We start from the raw sequence: 24,670 nt of genomic DNA, 5'->3' as shown, positions 1-24,670 counted from the left end.
AATAGAACTTTTAATATTTACATTAACTTATATCTTTTTTACCTCCAATGGCAAAATATAGCAACAAAAAATGGTCTTGGGATGGGTAACAGTCTGGCTGATACATTAGCATACTTTTTTATGAATGACTTAGAATGTAAGTTCTTTGCTAAATTTCTGCAACTAAATGACAAGACTATACAGAGTGAGTAATTAACTATTGCCACCTATAATATCTCCGAAAGTATGATAGAGGCTGAAAAGTTTGTGGGACAAAAGTTGCATGGGACAATGGGAGTCACAATCTGACGTTGGTGTTTTGTTGCCAGGTAGGGTCGCTTCAGATATATGAAGGTCAACTTTGTTTTTTTAAATGGAATGCTGTAGTTTGGTGCTTATTTTCTGATAGTGGCTATCGAGATGAATCCAACGATGTGTAACAGTAAGGTCTTTGAAGGTCATCGAAGGTCACAAAGGTGGCATGAACATACATTTACAGAATGTGTCTGAAGTGATGACCATTGGTATCAATACAGTGCTGCAATCTCCTTATCATGGATTGAGTGGTATTCCTCATCACATCGGTACTTATCAAAGCACATGCTCTGACAATTCTCTCTCGCATATCTTCAGGTGCAGTTGGAACATCTTTAACGTCTTGAATGCTGAAGATAAGGTGGGTAGATCACGTAACTAATGAGGAGGTATTGAATAGGATTGGGGAGAAGAGAAGTTTGTGGCACAACTTGACTAGAAGAAGGGATCGGTTGGTAGGACATGTTTTGAGGCATCAAGGGATCACAAATTTAGCATTGGAGGGCAGTGTGGAGGGTAAAAATCGTAGAGGGAGACCAAGAGATGAATACACTAAGCAGATTCAGAAGGATGTAGGTTGCAGTAGATACTGGGAGATGAAGAAGCTTGCACAGGATAGAGTAGCATGGAGAGCTGCATCAAACCAGTCTCAGGACTGAAGACCACAACAACAACAACATGTATCCCCACAAGAAAAAATCCAGATGCGTCAAGTCTGGTGAATGAGCCGGCCACAAACATCTCTTCTGCGTCTGATCCAACGGTTTGAGAATTGTCTCTGCAACTCATTTCTAGCCATCAGCAAAAAATGTGCCGGACACCCATCATGTTGATACCATATTCTGTTCCTTGTTCCTAAAGGTATTTCTTCCAATAAGAGACCTAAAGTTTCTTGCAGGAATGTGGTGTACTTTCTACCATTAAGATTTCCTTTGATGAAATAGGGGCATATAATTCTGTCCTCCAGAATCCAACATGGATTTTCAGTTGCTCAGTAATCCATATTATGCAAATTAATGTTTCTATGATTCATGAATTAGCCTCATCAGTAAATAAAATCAAATTAATAAACCGTCATCCCTCTGAATCTGAATTGAGCCCATCGGCAGAATTCAATGTGATGCATACAGGCTGTACCAGTTAATTCTCGGTGGAGACTGATATGGTAAGGATGATATTTATGGCGATGCAGAATACGAACAACACTACTCTGACTCATGCCAGATTCCCTTGCGATTTGACACGAACTAACACAAGGGTCTCGAACCACAGTGGCAAGAGTACCAATTTCCTTTTCTATGTTAGTAACTTTCTTTTGCTGGATATATTTCCGATGCATCAAAGATCCAATTGTTCTCAATTTATCATACACATATTTAAATGTATGATGTGTAGGATGAGTACACTGAGGATATCTTTCGGTGTTTAAGCCTCTAGCTCTCACTGAATTTCATTGGCATTCTCTGTAAATGAGAAGCATATCGACTTGTTCTTCGAAGGAATACATCATTCACATTCACTTGATTCAACAATACTTGTCTTATCATTTCTATTAGTGTCAAACGGTGTTTACATGTCAACGGCACATTAGATGGATACGCCATATTCGGCAACTATTTACAATTCGCATGATATACGAGAGAGAATTGTCAGAGCATGTGCTTTGATAAGTGCAAAAGTGATAAGGAATACCACTCAATCCATGATAAGAAGGTAGCAGCATGACACTGATACCAATTGTCATCATTTCGAATACCTTCTGTAAATGGATGTTCATGCCACCTTTTTGACCTTTGTTGGCCTTCAAAGACCTTACTGGTACACATCATTGGATTCATATCGATAGCTGCTATCAGAAAATAGGTACCAAACTATAGCATCCCATTCAAAATAACAAATTTGACCTTCATATCTCTGAAGTGACCCCACCTAGCAACAAAAAACCAATGTCATATTATGGCCCCCGTTGTTCTGCAAACTTTTTAGCTGCTATCATATTTTTAGAGATATTCTAGGTGGCAATAGTTAGTGACTCGTCCTATATATTATAAACATTATGTCGATGACATCTTGCTACTGCTGGAGGGTAACGAGAATGAGGTTACCACATTTGCTCAAGCCATAGGCAGCATCCACCAAAAAACAGCTTTTACTACAGAAGTAAAAGAAGCTAGCTCAATTAACTATTTAGACCTTACTATTAAGAAAGTTGATAACAGACATATATTTTTGATTTTCAGAAAAGCCTACATTTACAGATACTGTTACTGGTGCCAAATCATGCCATCCGCCATGATATAAAAGGGCCTTTATCACCTCAATGATCCACCAACTGTTTTGATTACCATGAAATATGCCAAGAACTTAGTATCTTAAAGCAAATTGCAGTAGCCAATGGTTATTCTGAAAATGATGTTATGTGTCCATACAGTATGATAAAAAACAGAATATAAATAGTATGCAGACCCATAATTAACCAGAAAAAAAGAAGTAATAAAGAAAAACTGAAAACTATTCCAATGAAATTTTATGGAAAAATTTCCCAGCAAATAGAAAAGTCTTTCAGGAAATCTAAGGTTAGATGCGGTTTTCAAGTTAACAAAACTTTTAAACTCCATGAAACATAATTTGAGCAATAATTCTGATAAATTTGATAGTTCTGGGGTTTACAAGATCATTTGTAGCAGTTGTGGCAAATTTTATATCAGTCAATCTGGCCATTCTTTTAAAGTAAGATTCAAGGAGCATTTTCAGGCACATAACAAAACTGCATTGTTAGTGCATTTAGTAGAAACTGACCACACTATAGGGAATATTGAGAATTGTATGTGTGTTCTACACAGGGCAGAGAAGAGTTGTGTTCTTGATTTGTTGGAGGAGTTGGAGATTTACAAAGCCAAAAAACAAGGGTACTCAATGGGCAAAGTGATTTTGTGCCCAACGCCTACTTTGCTTTGTTTGATAACATACTACAATAACCACTTAATGCCTCGCTTATTTATATCTAGCCTTGTTGCTGATTTATGTCAAGAACAATATGCATTTGCTTTACTTCCATACATTCGTCACTCTAATCCTGTAATTGATTATACCCTACCTATTCATGGAGTGTATGGCCAGACTATATAATTTTATTTATTGACTTTTTGGATGTTGCATAAACCTTTTCTGTGGGAGACATATCATGATGTACAAAAAAAACCTCTAGTGGTTACATTCTTACGATCATGGCGCACATGTGGAACATCCTGGCAGCTGAGCCAACAGAGGGAGCTGATCACTGATCTATTTTTTCTTCCATACAGTTATTTTGTCATGTAGACATTTTATCTTTCATAGGTAATATATATGTTGCTGTAGGCAGTGTATTATGTAATTTTATTTTTGACCGTAAATTCACCATAAAAGTGTCACACCTATTATCTTTATATTTTTCCTTTAAATAATTTCTTATGGTTAACTGTAATCTTCTTTTGTTTTATCACAGTTAATTTCTATAATAATTATCAAAATTTAAAAGTCTGCTACATGTTTTTTGCCTCATGTATTTTCATCACATTATGGTTCTTACGTAAATGAAGAATGCATCTAAGTCCGCAGTAGTGACATCTATGAAGCAAATAGGCAAACGTATTTCTGGTAGCTACTGCACTTCAGTATGTTTTGTACAGTAACGCCAGTTGCAAAATGACTTTGTGAATGATGTGACCTATTTTACACCATATTTTAGTTCTATGTGACTATGCTTTGCTGAGTGTATTTATATGTTTTCACGGTGCCATTATGGCTTTCTCACATTAGGAGATGGTGTAGAACAGATATGTTTTATCTTATTTTATCTGTACATTTCCCAGTTTGTATGAGAGTATATTGTGATATGAAATACTGTATTGCTTTGAAAGATAGACTGCCTACTAGTCGTATGTTTTTATACTGTAGTTCTGAAGATGGTCATTACAGACTGAAACCAGTCATTGTCGAAGGACTTTATATTGTGATCAAAGACTGGAATAAAAAAACATTTGACAGAACATGTGTCCATCCAGTCATGAGTGACTAGGGGTCAGCTCATTACTTCCTGAAGAGTGACTATTTAAACCAACCCAGGAATCACTGTGGAAAGTTCCCACCAGTGAGAGCTGGCTGGGTCATGTGCCAAATGCTTGCAGTCGGTCAATTAAACTCGCATCGATGTGCCATTGGAAAAGACTGTTACACCAGAAATTTAGGCTTCACAGTAGGTAACACTTCTTTGAGTACTAGTTTCTTTCCATTTTAGTTCTGATGCCTGGGAGTTAGTTGAAGCCCACACTTCAGAATTTTATTTAAATAGAACTGCTCAAGAGGTGGAGTTTATTTCTTAGTATCCCTATCATAACCACCTGCCTTTACATCTATGGGGGCTCTTCTCAATTAATAACAAAAAGTAGGATCTTTCAAGGTGCGAGTAATGTAGATTCACTGAGATAATCTGTATTGAGTTTTCTGGTAGATGAGAGGTACTTCCAGGCTTTTATGGAGGTCTGGTTCTGCATAAGCAACTTCTACATTGTGATACTGAGACTGGACAGGAATGCTAGTCTGCGTACACTTAGGAGCCGATATGCTTTTGAATATATTATGTGTAGTGGAGGCACTAGAGAAAGAAAGAAAAGAAAAAGAGCTGGATAAGATGAGGCATTTCATGCATCAGATTGTGGTATGGATACATGACTTAGACAGGAATTGGGTAGTGCCCATCTGGGCTGGCACTTTTGGAAACGCAGATGTGGAGTCATTTAAAGGATTACTGATAGCCAATTGAGAGTTTTATGGCAAGAAGGCTTGATTACATGGGAAAGGAACTCATTCAGACAAGTGAGTAGAAAAAAACATGGAGGAATTGCTAGTAAAACATGAAGATTCATTTACTCCTCCTGAAGCCGTATCAGTCGCTCCAGTGATACAACACAAAGTCCCAATTGGCAATGGATTGCCTGTACATCAAAAACTTTATTAGGTATACCATCACCATCAATGTGTGAAGGAGTTTATCAACCGGCAGTTAAGAGATGGGATCGCTGAATAAAGTACTAGTCTATTGCATTTACCAGTAGTGGTTGAACCAAAAAAGAGCACTAATGAAATAAACACCTATTAGTTTTGTTATGAAGAGATACCTGAATAAACATACAGTTATTGACACACACATCTATACAAACATTGGATAAGTTGAGACAATGCAGATATTTTACGGCAACAGATCTACAGATTGACTGGCCTCCGGCAGAAGTAGCACTAAAAGATTATCTGAAAACAGAGTTTCTGTTCCATCAGGCCAATATCAGTATTGATGTATGCCATTTGAATTAAAGAATGCACCAGTCACATTTCAGCACTTGTTAGATGGAACATCGTGAGATTAAAACCATGATACAAGTAATCACACACTTGGGTGTGTTTCAAGTCAGAGCATCCTGTGGCGTACACCTCATGATAGTTGAACAAAGCTGAGAAAAATTACTCGCCCATGGAAATGGAGATGTTAACCCTTATTTATGGCACAACTTATTTTTGCTGCTGTTTATATGCAAGGAATTTTGAAGCCATAATGGACCCACGCAGAGTTAAGGTGCCTACTAAGTTTGACACTGTGGGCACTTACACTTAGTAAATTTGATTTCAGCATCATACATCATCTGGGTAAGACATATGATATTGCAGATGCCCTAAGCTGTAAAATGCATACTGTACTGCATGTACATGTACTATCAGCAAAATGGCACAAGCAGTTTGTGTCACAACTGCAGTTCATTATTGATGATAGTCTGTTATCTAAGTAAACTATGTGGGACCATGAATAGTTGTACTGGCTGTTTTGTGAGCTGAACTACTGAAGCAAACAAATGATTTTGGATTAGCTGGTCATAGAGATAATACAGACAGAGACTGCTGGGTCACGAAAATTACTATCTAATTACTTAGTCAGCTGACTGAAACAGCACCACAGGCTATGGTTAAACACTAATTATGAAGATTTGAACCCAAGAAGCACTAATTATGGGTCAAGGGATCCAATTCCATGTCTGAGTTAATGAAGCAATTATGTCCGTTAATGTGGATCCAGAAACTGAAAACAAGTGCTTTGCATCCACAGACCAATTGCAAAATCTAACATGTGCATTGGAATATAGAGAAGATGCTGCCTATAACATGAAAACATGAAGATCCACAGGAGTGTGGGGCTCTTGGCATACAAGGTACTCCACAGTCAGAAGATGCTCTCACCTTTCCAGACAGTGAAATAGTGGACTGAGAAGAGTATGTCAGCTGTTTAAGATTTTGTGAAAATTTTCCAAGCAATATGGGATCAAATGGAGAAAGCCAACATGAACACACTAGAGTGGCAAGAAGGTACATATGCCAAAAGATACACTGCTGTGGATAATGTTAACCTGCCTATATAGCTCATAAGGTAAGTTAAAGAAATTCTTCACATGGTACCAGAGGCCTTGTCATGTCATTAAGATGAACATACCCATTAATGTTAAACTGAAACTCTCTACTAATACCATGGTTGTGCAAGCTATATGAAGTTCCCTAGGTCATGGTTGGGGCACCACTCCTCAGGGCAAGCCCACAGGTGACGGCAAGCAATGGTATCATCTGGGATGATGCAACTTGCACAGTTAAATATTTTGAAATAGAAGTTGTTTGGCTCTGTCTCTGCATTGTCTATAGAGGGTGCTGTCAACCATATGTGTGTGCATTTTGTAAATAAAATAATAAATTGTTCTTGATGTATGTATCAGATTAAACAATGTCCAGTTGAATATACCTGCAGTACTCTAAATAATTACAGTTTGTAGTGTTCAATAATAATAGTTTACTCTGCTTAATCAAACACAAATGCAGAATGGTGATTAAAATCGTCAGCAAAGTTAAGCAGATTTAAATAGCTTGAGCCTCCAATATAGTGTGTAGTAAAATCACAATATAATTAAAATAATAGGTAACACAGCATGTCTCCACAGCTTAAAATTGTTCAAAGTTGGGATCAACACAAAAAATCCAACAGTCATACGATGGACTGATTATAAGTATTAATCTGTGATGAAATATACAGACTCCCTACTAAGAGTCAGAGTTCGATTCAGTATAAGATGACTCTAAGTCTGAACAAGGTTAATATGCAAAATATGCAAGCTCCACCAAACTACTGGCAGAATACACTGATAAGCCAAAACATTATGGCCACTGCCCAGTGCAATGTTGGATGCTGCCTAGTGGTGTTGCAAGCATGTGACGCGACAGCAAAAATATGTAAATAGAGCAGACATGGACAGGCGATCACCATAGTGAAGATATGGACTGCAAATGAGGAAATACACTGAGATATGTGACTTTGACAAAGGGCAGATTGCTATTATAAAGAGCCTGTGAATGAGTATCTCGAAAATGGTGAAGCTGGTTGAATGTTCACATGCTACTGTCGTGAGCATCTATGGAAAGAGGTAGCACGGCAGTGAAACTACAACTAGGTGCTAAATGGTTGTAAGTCCACAGTTATTCAAAGAATGTGAGGTTCAGAGGCTTGTCAGCTCTGTAAAGTAGGACAGAGGGTGATCTGTGGCATCTCTGCTGAAAGAGCATAATGCTGGTACATGCACAATTGCTTCAGGACACACCGTTTATTGCACACTGTTGAACATGGGGTTCCATAAAAGACCACTCAGATGTGTTCACATGTTGACCCAGTGACATTATCAGTGGGCACAGGACCATTGGGATTCTACTGATGATCACCAAAAACATATCGGTCCTATGGGTGAATCATCTATGGAAGACATTCTCCTGGGCTTGCATGGGACCTGTGGTAATAATCGAAGACTAGCTGATAGCTGCGAACCACCTGAATCTATTCATGTTTGATGTCTTGCCCGACAGCAATGTCATCTTTCAGTAGTATAATTGTCTGTGCCTCAGAGCCAGAATCATGCTACAGTGGTTTGAGGAGCATTACAATGAATTCAAGTAGATGTCTTAGCAACCAAATCTGCCTGATGTACACTATGTGATCAAAAGTATACGGACACCCCCAAAAACATATGTTTTTCATATTGGGTGCAGTGTGCTGCCACCTTCTGCCAGGTACTCCATATCAGCAACCTCTGTAGCCATTAGACATTGTGAGACAGCAGAATGGGGGTACTCTGTGGAACTCACGGACTTCAAATGGGGTCGGGTGACTGGGTGTCACATGTGTCATACACCTGTACATGAGATTTTCACACTCCTAAGCATCCCTAGGTCCACTGTTTCTGATGTGATAGTGAACTGGAAACATGAAGGGACATGTACAGCACAAAAGCGTACAGGCCGACCTCATCTGTTGACCGACAGATACTGCCGGCTATTGAAGAGGGTTGTAATGTGTAATAGGCAGATGTCTATCCAGACCAGCACACAGGAATTCAGCTGATCATAACATCCTTGATTTCAATGGCAGCTTCACAACAGAGTCATCTGGATCTTTCCCTCCACCAACAGCTTTCCTGAACTATGCAGATGGGAGTTATCCTTACAACAAATTCTCTGCTCCCATAATTATCTGAGCCTCAACCTACGGTAACATACTTTCCCCACTCCCTCCACCCAACAATTTCCATCCCCTCTGTCCTATCTCCTCCTTCCAGTCTCATCTGCCACCCCCTTTTGTGTTGCCACCCTCTGCCAATGCATCTGCCCATCCTTCCTCACTCCTCTCCTTTTTCACTCCATTTTTTCCACCTCCCTGCCGCAAAGCTCTCGATATTGCACCTGTTGGCTGTCTAGTCCCTTCACACTCTGCCAGGCAGTACTCTCCTCTCTCTCCTCACCCACGTACTGCTGTCCCCCTCCCTTCCCTGATTCCTCCCCCCCCCCCCCCCTCCCCTCCGATTGCTGCTTCCATTCCACATAAAAGCTGCATTCAGGTATCATCTGCAAGAGTTGGCATTCATGCATATATGAGGTGCGCTTGCTTCAGTGAATGTATGGTGTGTTTCTCCTTCTTTTTCTGATGAAGGCTGTGGCCAAAAGCTTCTGTACAACTGTCTTTTAATTGTGCCTGTCTGCAACTTATCATGTCATTTTTATGATATGTAGCAATTTATGTGTTCCTATGTTATTGATATTCCAACGTGGAGTTTTGACTGCTTCAACAGCATTTCTACATAATAATACAGCTAAGCTGAAAACTAGTTTTTTTTCAACCAACTAGAACTGAATAGTTACAATTTTGTTATGAGCTACATGTTGAAACAGTTCTATATAAAACTAGGTGGGATTGGTATATGTGATATGGTTATTCTCTTATAAGAAAAGAAGTACTCTTGACTGCACAACTGAGTTACATATCATCTGACAGGCAAACATGCAGGTAACAGAATCTGCTACAGCAGCATAGGTGCTACCCATCCAGCCTACAGCAAATGGCTTGTAACTGCCATTACAGAGACACACACAATTGTTGCAATGTTCCACCTTTGGGCCAACACTGTGGATGATATTTTATGCCCTTTCATCCACACATACAAGATTCAGTTACTCCATGATCAAGTCACACTTCATGTTGTGGTATTTGGCCATCACTGCATATATTTCTCTTCCATCTACTAGTTCCAAACACACATTACTGCTAGTGGGAGCATGGTGCAAGATTAAATGTCGTGGAAGGACAAACCCATTTTCCATAGACATATTATTCAGTTCCACATAGATGTAGATGTCTAAGATTTCATGTTTCCACTTCATCTGATGGCTATTCATGTGCTTCCTTGTCAACCTGCAGGCTACACAGCAGAACTTTGGATTTTTTGTGGCATAAATCTGCATATAATGTGTTCTTGATGCTAAGCTTCAGCATACTTATAATGTCCTATCTACTGTAATCTCCTACAGCAAATACTTTATTAAAAGTGCACTTTGAGCTAATCTATCAAACTGGGTCTTATTCTACAAGAATAATGTGGCTGCATAATTTTTGCAATTATTTGGACTAAAATGGGAAAACTGCCATACATATCAGTTCTCATTAACAAAACTATATTTCATGCATTTTCTCAATTTCTTTTTTTAAAATGATAATAAAAACAAACATAATTATATGGACCACAGATACCCTTACAGATGTTAGAAGTATTCTACATACAGAACATCTTTCATGAGACATACCTTAATACGTTGGATATAGAGAACTTTATCCACTTCATCAATAGCTGCATATGCTTCTTCAGCTGTATTTAACTCTTTGGCATGTGTTGCTATAGCAGCAAGGCAAGCCCATAAAATTGGATCCTACAGACACCAGTAATGAAGCATTACAATATTCAAAACAATTTTCATTAGGTACACTTCAGAAGCAGTTCATCCTAGTAATAGATGACTTTTTTTAAATACAAACCTTGACAAGTCGGCATAGTTTTAAAGCATCACTCCAATTGGAAGAAGCAGCATAGTTATGCAGAACTGATGGATAGGGTGAAATACTGCAGTTAACCAAAGAGCCATCAGTACGTCTGATGCCTAAATGGTTCCCTACAAAACTAACAATCACTGGGGTTTTTCCAAATTCACTGTAAACATATGAGCAATACATTAATAAATGGGAGACAAATGCAGAAATCAATATACAGGTGCTTTCTTGATAAAATCAATCAGCATGTTCACACATTCAACTATTTCACTTCGATTCATTTCTTTGGTCAGTTTTTAAAGAGATCCACAACTTTCATTGTTGTTACTTTTTTATGCATAAAATATAATTTACACATATTAACTGGTATAAATGAAAACTGAATATCCAGAAAGACTCCATCACCCCCACCCTATGTGAATGAAGTTTTATTTGAATGCTATATTCATAGTGTCATACTCCTTTGAACTGAATCCTGTACGGCCTCATCTCACTGCAGAGTGATTCAGTATTCATTGTACTTACGTATAAATCTACATCTCTACTCCAGAAGTCACCATCAGTGTGTGGCAACAAGTACTTTTTGTATCGCTTTATTTCCCCCTTTTCCAGTTCCATTCACAAGAGATATGCAGGAAGAATGACCATTTGTAAGCCATCCTATGAGCCCTAATTTCTACAATTTTCCCACTGTGATCACTTTACAAGATGTACGAGTATGTGGGAGAAAGCAATACATTGTTTGACTCTAGATGTTACACACACTCCCAGAATTTCAACACCACGATGCGCAACATCTCTGTTGTAGCTTCCAAAATTAGAGTTTGATGAACATTACTAAATGAGCCTGTGACAAGTTGCACCCCTCTCTCACTGGGGACCTTCCCTATACCTTGTATTAATCCTTCACATTAATGTCCCAGACTGATCAACGATACTTAAGAAGCAGTTGAATGAAAGTTTTGTAAGTCACTTTTATATGTGGATGAGTTACATTTCTTTAAGTTTCTTCCATGAGTCTCATCCAAACATCTGCTTCCCCTATAGCAAACCTTATGATGTAGATCCACTTTAAATCACTCTGGATGCTTATTCCCAGATATTGTATGGCTGTTGGTGGTTCCAGTGATTTATTGCCCTAATGTAATCAAATAGTACTGGATCTTTTCACATACTTATGTGCAACATGTTACATTTTGAGGATCAGCTACCACTTCTTTTACCATGTGTTGATCCTCTGCAGGTTTTCTTACATTTTGCTACACTAACATTGCAAATTTCGTATATACAACACACCATCCACAAACAGCCTCATGGAGCTGGCAGTGTGGCACTCTAGATCTCATAAACAGAGAGGGTAAGCTGAGTCTCACAAGATTTTTGATTTGTGGAGTACATGTTGATTCCTATACAGAAGTACTTCACTTTCCAAAAACATCAAAATGCATGAGCATAAAATGTTCCATAATTCTACGTCAGTTCAACATCATGATATAGGATTACAATTATGTGCGTCAAGTCAACAACCATTCCCATCCTTCACACCTTCTTATGGTACATACATGTCTAAAGTGTATTGTACAACACTTAGAATTTTATTCATTTAAGCTCCACATGTTTGTACTCAGAGATGAATGTTTGTAGGCAACCCCTCAGATAATCTGCAATCTATTTTCTTTCACATGTGATAAGCAAATATGTTTTCTAGCTCCCTTAAAATTATTTTTTACATCTTTAGTCAGAGATGCTGTTAAAGAGTCTTACAGACACTGATTCACTCCTGTGTTTTAACAGATTAAAAAAATTGTCTCTGCTAGTGACATCATGATAACGATAATGATGAAAATGATATGTTGGTTTGACCACTAGACAGTGAGGTCTGCAACACTATAAATGCAGCTGACTCACCGCAGGACTAAAATGGAGTGAACTAGCCACTCTGCAACACATTAAATCTTTGAATCTAAAAGTACAGCAACATGACATGTTTTAGTGCCATTTGTGCCATGACTCACAAGAGGGTGGGAAGTTTTTGCCTGATATTTTCTTTATGATTCCTTAATTTCACTATGCATCTATGTTAATGGAGTTTCTTTCCTGTGTCTGTGTCTGTGGACACAGAAGCCCACACTTGCACTTCGGTGGACACAAATATTTCAGAATTTGTGATGTGTTTCTACATTCTTTTGTCTTCACAGAGATTACACACATGGTGTTCCCAATAAATGTAAAGAAGCATGGGGCATTATCAATCAAAAAATTCCCAAACCCACACAGCAGGTTGCAGTTCTGGACTTAAAAGCGAATGATTACTTCATAACCTTAGCATGTGAACCGAAAAACAAAATCAAGCAAAACGGCATACACACATTTGACCTGCTTGGTGCTGAGCTACATTGGAGGGATGCCTTCCACTGGAATGTTGTCACCCCCTAGTTTATTATATAAAAGCAGCGCCAACTCCAATAATATGGTCTATTACTGTTCATCAAATTATTATTGAAAAAAAAATGCTTCTTATGTGTCAACCTTTTACTTTCACTTTTAATACATATTTAGAATCTGGAATTTTCCCTGATGTACATGAAACTGCTAAAGTGATGTCAATCTCAAAAAATGGAGAGAAGAATCTGCCCAAAAACTACCAACCAATTTCAATTGTCCCAGTTTTCTACAAGATAGTGGCTGGGAGAGCAGTGGGCTGACCACATGCCCCTCCATATCCACACTCACAAATGCCTATTGGCTGAGGATGACACAGCGGATGTTCGGTAACTTGGGCCTTCTGATGACTGTTCATACAGAGAGTGTTTTCTCCAAAGTTTTCAAGTCTCTAATACACAACCAGCTAAATAACTGTTTCAAAAAGCATGATATCCTCTCCAACAGTCAGTCTGAATCTTAATACAGTAAAAATATTACTACTAAACCAATCGTTAAATGCCTTCAAAAATAAGGATATGTATGGTATCCTTTGCACTTTGTGATCCCAGCAAAACCTTTGAGTGTAAATCCTAAAACACCATACTTGTAAAACTGGAATATTATGGCACATGCAACCCATTTCTAGCTGCAATCAAGTCTTATTTAAGCAAAAGATGATAGTTCATCTCAGTTAAAAACACATGCTCTTCAATAAAGGAAGTTCAGACTAAAAACCTGCGGGATTTGATTTATGGTCCATTGCTACTCATCATTGCAATGAATGATTTGCCATATTGTACCTCCAGAAAAACTATGAACAGTTTCTTGTTCTGTCCTTGTGCAAATAGAACTTGTCTCTGTCTTTAGTGAACTCATTGTTGATGTTAAACCTTGATCTTTTTTAGTTAGTGTATTTTCAAATGTTCCTCCATCTCTTGGAAATAATACCTTTCTTGTCTGTGAGTATAACGCAAGGAACACACTTTTTTGTCCACATTTCTGGAGTCCGAAATTTACATGTTTTATTGTGTGAATTTGATTCAGTATTTCTTTGAGTTTGAGTCTTCACTAATGTAAATATTGTGGAAATAAACGTATATGTATTATTCTTCACAGGTGATCATAGTTGAACTTCAAGGTAAAATTAAAGCATTTTATTCAAGAAAGCCTTCTTTCATTTTTCAACAGTTCATGCATTTCTCTTTATTGTGTCACTGTTTCAGGCAATACTCACTCATCCTTGCATTTGTGGCATTTTAAGCAATAAATTATTTTTTAACATAGCATCTCAGCCTTCTTTAATGAAGATGTGTAGACAGTATGATCTGTCTCCCTGAATAAAACACCTGCACTGTGTGTTATTTAAGATGGTCGTAAGTGGGTACTGAGTTTAGCATTTATCTAAATAAATATGGAAAATACACAAAACTCTACTTGCAATTTGGTCACTAAACCAAACCACTGATCTTTAGCCCAGTTAGTGGCTGGTTGTGTTTGCTGCAGATGGAAGGTTTGTTGTTGTTGTGGTCTTCAGTCCAAAGACTGGTTTGATGCAGCTCTCCATGCTACTCTATCCTGTGTAAGCCTCTTCATCTCCAACTACCTACTGCAACCTAAATCCTTCTGAATTTGCTCACTGTATTCATCTATTGATCTCTCTCTACAATTATTACCCCCCCCCCCCTTCTCTCTCACTTCCCTCTTTCCCTCTGATACTAAAGTGGCGATTCCTTGATGTCTCAAAATGTGTCTTATCACTTGATCCCTTCTTTTTGTCAAGTTGTGCCACAAATTCCTTGTCTCCCCAGTTCTATGCAGTACTTCCTCATTACTTATGTGAACTATCCATCTAATCTTCAGCATTCTTCTGTAGTACCACATTTCAGAAGCTTCTGCTCTCTTCTTCTCTAAACCATTTATCATCTATGTTTCATTTCCATACATGGCTACACTCCAGACAAATACCTTTAGAAAAGACTTCTTAACATTTAAATTTATATTTAATGTTGACAAATTTCTCATCTTCAGACACCCTTTTCTTATCATTGCCAGTCCACATTTTATACCATCTCTACTTCATCCATCATCAGTTATTTCACTGCCCAAATAGCAAAACCTGATCCTGCTTTAAGTGTCTCATTTACTAATCTGTGTCCCTCAGCATGACCTGATTTAATTCAACTGCATTCCGTTATCTTTGTTTTGCTTTTTTATGATCATCTTATATCCTACTTTCAGGACACTTTCTATTATGTTCAACTGCTTTTCCAAGTCCTTTGCTGTCCCTGACAGAATTACAATGTTATTGTCAAACCTCAAGGTTTTTATTTCTTCTCCTTCAACTTTAATTCCTACTCCAAATTTTTCTTTGGTTTCCTTTACTCCTTGCTCAATGTACAGATTGAATAACATCAGGGATAAGCTACAACCCTGTCTCACTCCCCTCTCAACTACTGCTTTCCTTTCCTGCCCCTCTACTCTTACAACTGCTGTCTTGTTTCTATACAAGTTGTAAATAGCCTTTTGCTCTCTGTGTTTTACCCCTACTGTCTTCAGAATTTCAAAGGCAGTATTCCAGTCAACATTATCAAAAGCTTTCTCTAAGTCTGCAAATGCTACAAATGTAGGTTTGCCTTTCATTAACGTATATTCTAAGCTGAGTTGTAGGGCCAGTATTGCCTCGCATGATCCTACATTTCTCAAAATCCAATCTGATCTTTCCTGAGATAAGCCTCTACCAGTTTTTCCACTGTATTAAGTATTCGTGTTAGTATGGAATGTATTTGTTAGTATTTTGCAACCAAGACTCATTAAACTGATAGTAATTTTCACACCTATCAGCAACTGCTTTCTTTGGAATTGGAATTACTACATTTTTCATGAAGTCTGAGGGTATTTCACCTGTCATCAATGTGATGCCTCAAAAGTGTGAAGTGCATGTGGATACTTTTCAGGCCCACCTGGAAGATGAGATGGCTACCAAGGACGACCAGCACAACTGCTCAGAAGTCAACATACCTGGAATACAGCACAATTTAAACTAAAGGTCAGTGACACAGTAAATATGACTTCGAGCCCCCTGAGTAAACCCCACTCAGACCTGAAAATCTATTATCACAATGTCCAATCCTTGAGCAACAAAACTGATGACTTAGGCATTTTGCTGACCAGTGAACTCAGTGATATCTCAGTAGTATGCCTAGCAGAGCACTGGCTCTGCACTGATGTGGTTAACCTACTCTCACTACCCAACTTCAAATTGTGTGAACACTACTCCAGATCAAATGATGGACATGGTGGGGTTGCCATCTTCATCAAATAACACATTGAATATAGCCCACTTCCTACCCTAAAGGAAATAGGAACAGATAAGATCTTTGAATGTGCTGCCATAAAGCTTACAGATCTAAATCTAATTGTAGCTACAATCTACCGTCCCCCCTCCAGTAGTATTAATGATTTTCTGTTACAAATGGACTTGTTTCTATCCAAAATAAGTCAGTGGAAACAGGAGGTGATTATAGGTGGTGACTTTAATATATACTTTCTCACCCACAACAGAAACAGGGAAACATTGATTAACATTGCAAAAACTTATAATCTGCATGGCCTTGTAAATGAGCCCACTAGAATAACACCCACATCCAAGACAGCTCTAGATCAAATTTTTGCAAATAGAAATAAACTTAACCCAACTCTAGAAGTATACAATGCAGGATTCAGTGACCACCAAGCTGTCATTCTAAAGGTCGAAGTTAGCAAAGATACCTCAAACCCAGTCCCACCTAAAAATTTACGAAGGTTTTTCACCCAAGAGAACTTGAACAAGCTAAATGCCCTCCTTAGTAAAGAAAAGTGGACAGAGATGTACACAGCCAATGATGTCAACATGAAATTCAACATATTTCTTGACAAAATGATCCACCACTTTGAAGAGGACTTGCTGCAAAAACCAGTAAGAATAAATAATAATAGAAACAAGAGTTGGATTACACCAGCTATAAAAATCTCTTGCAAACATAAAAGAATACTCCACATGTTATGTAAACAAAGTAGTGACTCCCCCCAACTGACAGAATACTATAAAAACTACACATGTATCCTAAGAAGAGTGATAAGACAAGCAAAAAGGATGCAGAATGATGAGTACATTGACAAATCCAGCAATAAAGTAAAAGCAATGTGGAATATCATAAAAAGGGTAAGAGGGGAAATGAAAGCTTCACATACGAACATAGAAATCAAACTCCACAATGAATCTATATCTAATGCCGAAGTTGTGGTGAACTCATTCAACAATTTATTTACAAGCATAGCTGAAAAACTGGTCCAAAATAATCCTAACACAAATTACCAACCAGCAAACCAAAAATATCACACATATGCAGAGTCAATTTTCTTTACCAAAGTCACTGAAAACGAAGTTGCAAAAGCCCTCAGAGAGTTAAAAAATTCATATTCCGCTGGAATTGATGGTAGCCCAGCAGCTGTAATCAAAAATTGTGAACACACAATTGCTGAACCATTAACCCACCTCTGTGACTGTTCTTTCCAGGCAGGTATCTTCCCTGAAGCTCTGAAACTTTCTAAAGTAATTTCTGTCTTCAAAAAAGATGATAATAAAGATATAAATAACTACAGGCCTATCTCAATCTCATCCTGCTTTTCTAAAGTTTTTGAAAAAATAATGTCCAAAAAAAATGATGTAATTCGTTGAAAAAAAAGATTTACTAAGTTTAGCTCAACATGGGTTCAGAAGCAACAAATCTACAGAAACTGCAGTATATGATTCCATAAATACGCTTTTAGAACTGTTAGATAGAAAACAACCCATAACAGGCATATTTCTGGATCTGTCAAAGGCTTTTGACACTGTTGACCACAAAATATTACTGGAAAAATTGGAACATTACGGTATCAGAGGAATTGCAAACAACTGGATTGCTACATTCCTAACCAATCGGATGCAGAGAGTCAGCATGAAATATACTAATAGACAAAGCAACTCAATAACCAAAATACTATCAAGTAATAAAACTGTAAAGCAAGGTTTTCCACAGGGCTCAGTATTGGGACCCCTACTTTTCCTCCTGTATATTAATGACTTGAGCCTGAATGTTGATGCACACAAAACAATAATATTTGCTGATGACACAACTGTACTCCTCAAAGGGGAGGCTGTGCAAAAAGCTGTGAACTTGGCTACTGATCAACTCAGCAACTGGGCAAAAATCAACAGATTAACTATCAACACCAAAAAGACAGCTTCCATGAACTTCCACAGAACACAAAATGCAAATTCCTCTCAGCCATCTGTCACTATAAATAACCAGTCAACAGATACCGACACCGTTTTCAAATTCCTAGGTCTGTGGGTTCAAGATAACCTGAAATGGAATACACATACAGGAAAGGTAAATGCAAGGATTTGTACTGGCTGTTATGCACTGAGTGTACTGAAAACATGTGCTAGCCCGAAAACATTAACCAGTGCATACTACACTTATATACAAGCCCACCTAAAATATCATGTAATATTCTGGGGAAATGCTCCAACTGCTCTGAGCACATTCAGAATCCAGAAGAGAGCAATGGGGATTATTAATGGGAGCAAACCCAGAGACTCCTGCAAACCCATCTTCAGAAAGTTAGAAATCCTTACACTGCCTTGTCTCTACATTCTTGAGACTCTAAAATTCATCAGAAAACACTTAGTGCCAACTGACCCCAGAGTCGTAAAAAATAATGAAATACATGAACGCAACACCAGGAAAAATGCAAACCTGCATGTTATACGTACAAACACTCAACTGTGTAAAAAGGGAGTTTTCCACATGGGCCTCCAACTGTTCAACAATCTTCCCACTAGTATTAAGTTCATCAAAGACAACATAAAATTTAGCAAAGCCGTGAAGTCATATTTGTTGTGTCATTGTTTTTACTCTGTAAATGAATACTTAGAACAGTAATCTTGCTGTTTGTGTTAAATTGAAAACATTAAGCAATTTAATACATTAGGATACTATAGGCTTACGTTAATACATGTTAACAATGTTAAATGATATTTTCCGACAACTGCAACACACTGTGTACCATCAGATCACATGGAATAAATAAATAAATAAATAAACAGTCTCATACTTCTTGCATACCAGATAGAATAGTTTTCTCATGGCTGTCTCTCCTAAGGCTATCAGTCATTCTGACTGAATGTTGCCTACTCCAGGGGCCTGGTTTTGACTTAGGTCTTTCAGTGCTCTGTCAAATTTTTCTCACAGTATCATGTCTCCCATCTGGAACTGTGATTAAAGCCCAATTGTATGTTAAATTCTTGTGCCATTATGGTCATCCTAATTAGTAGTGATTAATCTTGGGGATTGTTCCATGTTTGTTAAAAGTAAAATTTATCAGTGTTTTGGATTAAAATTTTGAAACCAAGTATAGGCAATTTCAGTTCATCTGTTCACTTCATACTGCAGTGCTTAATGAGTTTTATGTGTTTCTCTAGGCCTTACTTTGTGTTGTGATTTGCTATTGCACTGATGGTATGTGGATCCTGTTGCCATGAAGGGAGGTGGCAAGTAGGCAGTTGTGTTGTGATTTGCTATTGCACTGATGGTATGTGGATCCTGTTGCCATGAAGGGAGGTGGCAAGTAGGCAGTTGTATTGGATCATAATCTGACCAGTCTCCCAAGTGTAAAGAAGAACTGATTATATTTATCTGAATGATAAAAAAAATTCTGGCCTATAGAAGAGGCTTGTATAACAGTGTATTACAGAATGTCCCTTTTGGAGGGGTGTAAAAAATTATTGTACAAGAAATTTTAAGACATTGCATATCACTGGATTATGACATGTGTGTTTTGAAATCTTATAAGAAATCTTGGGAACTTTATCCTATTTACATAAGCGTACAAAACTTTTAAGAATTCAATGCCATTTACAGGTGTTAAGGAAATTTTTTTCAGAATTTTAGCTGGTCAGTATTTTAAAACTGAAGTTTGTTGCACTGAATTGTTGCAAGGGGGTTTTTCAGAAAATAGTCATATGGTATTCCAGGTCTAGATGTTTAATGTTCAATAAAGATTTAAATGAATGTAGTTACATGTTAATCAATTTCCAGCATCTTCCCTACTCCACAAATCTAGCTCTACTTACAGTGATCAATCAATATTGTTATTCTGTTTGTTAATCTTTTAATTAAAGCAAGTATTTACTATTCGACTATTAGGCACATGAGGCCACTATCATGGACTTCTTAGACTTTCACAAAGCTCATGTTAACTTTGACAATTTACTTGCCAAACTTGCAGCCTAAATTTCTCACCAAGTGAAGTGCAATGATTTCACTCACATCTGATAGCTCATCAGCAGTGTGTCATGCCCATTACCACGAAGCCACAATGGAGGCAGACAGTATCAGGTGCCTCCAGGGTTCGGTATTAGGTCCTATACTCTTTTTCATTGTATGTAGACGATATGTCATCAGTTTTGTCCTGCATCAAATACCATAAGTACGCTGATGACTTCCAGTTGTATTTAATTGGAAAACCAATAAACCTGAAGACAGATATTGAGGATCTCAATACTGAACTCTGTGCACTATCAAGATGTGGGCAAAATATAGGGTTTAAGTTTAAGCCATCAAAAACCCAAGTAGTAGTGGTTGATCACTAGGCTCATTGGCCCAATTCCTTCTCATCTCAAGTGGTAAGTCTCCCCTGACTTGCAGTTCTGGGTGACTTTCTTGAAATCTACCCCTTTTCCTAGACCTCTCCAGTACTTTTCCTTCAACCCTCTGTCTTCCCCTCCAACCCTTCTCCCTGAAGAAGGAGTCACTGGCCAAAAGCTTGCCAATTACAATTGTCTTTTATGTGCATATTCTGTCACTGCTTGATGAGTAGATTTTTTATCTAACCAATTAAATTATTTTGTGATACTTAAATGAGACTGAAAAGAATGTATTAATAGACATTTTGATAAAGCATAAAGATATTTTTTCATTATCTCCTAAAGTGATTAAAAGTTATATATGTGAGCTTAAAATAAAACAACACGAACCATTTTTCATCTAACTTAATCATGTTTTCTTGTGGTGAAAGAAGCAGTCAAACAAGAAACTGGGAGAGTGAAAGACTGGGCTGTAACTGAAACATCTGGCAGCTGTTACAATAATCCTGTGGTAGTAGTGAAGGAACCAGATGGCTATGCACAATTTGTATCATATGCAAGAAATGTAAATAAAATAATGGGAATAGAAAGAGATAGAACACCTATAACACTGGTCAACACTCATTTTCTTGCCAAGGATATTTGAGTGGCTTTAGGATGGGTTAGTGGTGCTGAGGACGAATATAGCAACCATTTATGCAGTTTGGCTCTAGTTTTTGAGATAATGCATGATTTATTCAAAAAATTAGAAAAAATTGCTAATACTGAACTCGAGCGCTACAAACTACAATGAAAAAAGAAAATAATCTTTATAAATAGCTTCTATGAAAACCTGATAGGCATTTGTCCACGTATAAAACATAATTGAAAAGTTTCTCTATAAGTATATCATTTTCTGTCCATGACGAACCGCTTCCTGCACGCTTTCCTTTTATAGGTCTCTTCAGAACAGTCACGTTGCAGATTCCAGCAATAATCTGCCATCATATGCCTGTCCCATCTTCCTTTATATCTTTCCTCTATTCTTTTCATATCTTGATGAAACCGCTCTCCTTGTTCCTCACTGAAATCACCTAGATTACGAGGAAATCGATCCAAGTGGCTGTGAAGGAAGTGCAGTTTTATGCTCATGTTAGCTCCTAAGTTTTGAAAGTTAGTGAGCATGTTTTTGACCAGTTCCTCGTAATTGGGAGCTTTATGATTGCCCAAAAAACATTTTACAACAGCGACAAAACTGTTCCAGGCCGATGCTTCAGTGACAGTCATGACACTTGTAAAATTGGTATCGTTGATGAGCCTGCGAATTTGAGGACCATCAAATATTCCTGCCTTAAGTTTTTCACTACTGAGTCCAGGGAACGTATTGCAGATGTATGTGAAGCAATTACCATTTCTGTCTAAAGCTTTGGTGAATTGCTTCATTAGTCCTAACTTAATATGTAATGGTGGAAGAACAATCTTGTCCCTACTAACCAGAGGTTCATTAATGATGTTTGCTTCACCAACAGCCATATGTTCCCTTGGAGGCCATGTTTTCTGCTTCCAATGTTCATGCTTTGCCCTACTATCCCACATGCAGATAAAACATGGGTGCTTTGTGTATCCACATTGTTGTCCAAGCAAGAAGTTCACCATTTTCAAATCAACACAAATCAACCACTGGTGCTGCATATACTGAATTTTCTGCAGAACCATCTTGATTTTAGCATATGCTTCACAAAGTTTTGTTGAGTGGGCAATTGGAATAGATGCGTAACGATTGCCATTGTGTAGGAGAACACATTTTAAACTTCTAGTGGAACTGTCTATGAAGAGACGCCAGTCCTCTGGTCTATATTCCGGCAGCCCCAATTCAAGTAAAAGTCCAGGTATATTGCTGCAATACACTATAACCTCTTCTTGGTTGAAGTATGGAAGAAGGTTTCCTTCTCTCGTCCGGTAAGCTGTTATTTTAATACTTGGATGAAGACAGTTCTTTTCCTTAAGCCTGGATGCTAAGAGTTCTGATGCTTGCTTTGAAAGATTGAGTTCTCGTATCAAGTCACTGAGCTCCTTCTGGTCGAACTGCTGGGGTTGTGTCTCACGTCCTTCGTATTCCGAACCACTACTTGTACATTCCTCGCCGTGCACCTCGTCATCTGATGATGTTAGCGTGGGTAATGTTGTGAAGGTTGGTACAGGAACATCGTTGCTGTGCACCACCGGTCTTCTTGCTGACTCCAAATCGGGATATTCCCACTTTCGTTTTTTGAACCTATTAAAACCTTTCACATTAACAATGCAAAAATAGCAATCATCTGTATGGTTCTTCTGCTCTCGCCATACCATAGGCACTCCGAAGTTTAAGCTTTTCCTTTTTCGTTTTGTCCACTGCCGTAAGCACTCCACACAGCATTTACAAACTTTATGGGGTGCCCACGCCTTGTCTTGATCTCCAAGTTTAATTCCAAAATATGCCAGATACGCTTCCTTCACAAAAGGAGTGATATTCTTCCTGTTCTTTTGAAGAACGTATTCACCACAAATGTAGCAGAACTCATCTGGATGGTTCACGCAACGACGGCGTGAAGAACTCATGTTTTCCTAAAACAAAATTGCACAAATACTACATATTATGCAGAACTTTCTTGTATTTGCATGTCACTCACATCCAACAAACATCATTAATTGTTTTGTGTGAAATGAATACTCACCTCTTATTTGCTACATCACGATGAAAAGGTTCTATCTCCTTGAAGCTGCACTGCACATGTGTGTGACTTTCGACCATCGCCATTTTTCTTGTTTACACTGAACGCTACCTATCGGCTGTTGCGGGGATTACCTCGGCCAACAAATGAATGTCGAGTACCGCCGAATTCAAAACTGCACAACCCTCAATATCTTCAACACACGCACCGCACAACAGGACTGAACACATGCTGACAGTGTGATGTTTGCATGATGTAATCCTCAACCACACAGATGCACTCCCTGAGCACAATTGTTTAATAAAGATAGTACAATATCACTAATTAAAAAACAGGTAGCAAATACATTACACCATATATGGACCCTGCAGTCGATATTATCCACATGAAACTCTCATTTCCACAAATAACCTATATCTCAAAAACCAGAGCCAATTTGGAAAAAGTACAAATATACTCGGAATGAGTATCATAACAATATCCCATTTTCGTTCAAACTTCCCTGGCAACGAAAAAAAAATTTTATTTTGTAGAGCTGTGTAATCAATAAATTATTGACTAGTTTTACAGGTCTTAAACACCTTAGCAGCTGGATCTCAGACTTGGATACTGACAAATATCTCTATCAAAACATCCAAGGAAATAAACTGTATTTCTTTTTGAGGGGAGATGCTATCAGTTCAAAGTACTTATCTTGGTTTGAATATGCCTGTGTCTGTTATTATGTGAACATTATATAATATTACAGGACAAGACCTCAGAGAAAAAGTGTTAATCTGTGTAGACAACATTGTTGTTATTTCCAAAATGTGGACTGAACATTGCAAAACCTTAGAACAGCTGTTTACAAACCTCAAATCAGAAGGCACCAGCATTAAGTTATTAGAATCTCAGTTTGGCAAGGAAGAAGTAGAGATCCTGCACCACAAAAACAAAGACATATTTAGGTATGATAGGATTTTACCATACGTTCATGGCAAATGCAATTTCGAATACAACAAATTTATTAACATCAGTAACAGAAAAAATGCTCTGGAAATGGACTCAGCAATATGAAACAGAATTCAAAATAGTTTATTGCATGCACAATTACTACACCACCCAGATTTTTTCTAGCTGTTTCATTCCAGACCATGGTTTGGGTTGCCAGATTCT

The 24,670-nt window shown here is 37.9% G+C and overlaps 1 protein-coding gene across 3 annotated transcripts in view; it reads right to left on the bottom strand.

Moving 5' to 3' along the window:
• LOC126162193 (intraflagellar transport protein 80 homolog) overlaps positions 1-24,670 on the bottom strand; it is a 432,276-nt gene that overhangs the window by 122,003 nt on the left and 285,603 nt on the right. For all 3 annotated transcript variants that reach the window (XR_007535032.1, XM_049918521.1, XM_049918522.1), the window contains 2 exons: positions 10,718-10,889; positions 10,489-10,611 (listed from right to left, as the gene is read on the bottom strand). Coding sequence is in view for 2 of the 3 variants with exons in the window: in XM_049918521.1 (XP_049774478.1) it covers positions 10,489-10,611; positions 10,718-10,889 (295 nt within the window). In the remaining variant the exon portion in view is untranslated. The remainder of the gene's footprint in view (positions 1-10,488; positions 10,612-10,717; positions 10,890-24,670) is intronic.

Source organism: Schistocerca cancellata, chromosome 2 (genome assembly GCF_023864275.1).
Source record: "Schistocerca cancellata isolate TAMUIC-IGC-003103 chromosome 2, iqSchCanc2.1, whole genome shotgun sequence".
Classification (NCBI taxonomy): Eukaryota; Metazoa; Arthropoda; class Insecta; order Orthoptera; family Acrididae; genus Schistocerca; species Schistocerca cancellata.
This window is presented reverse-complemented; position numbering and strand designations above follow the sequence as displayed.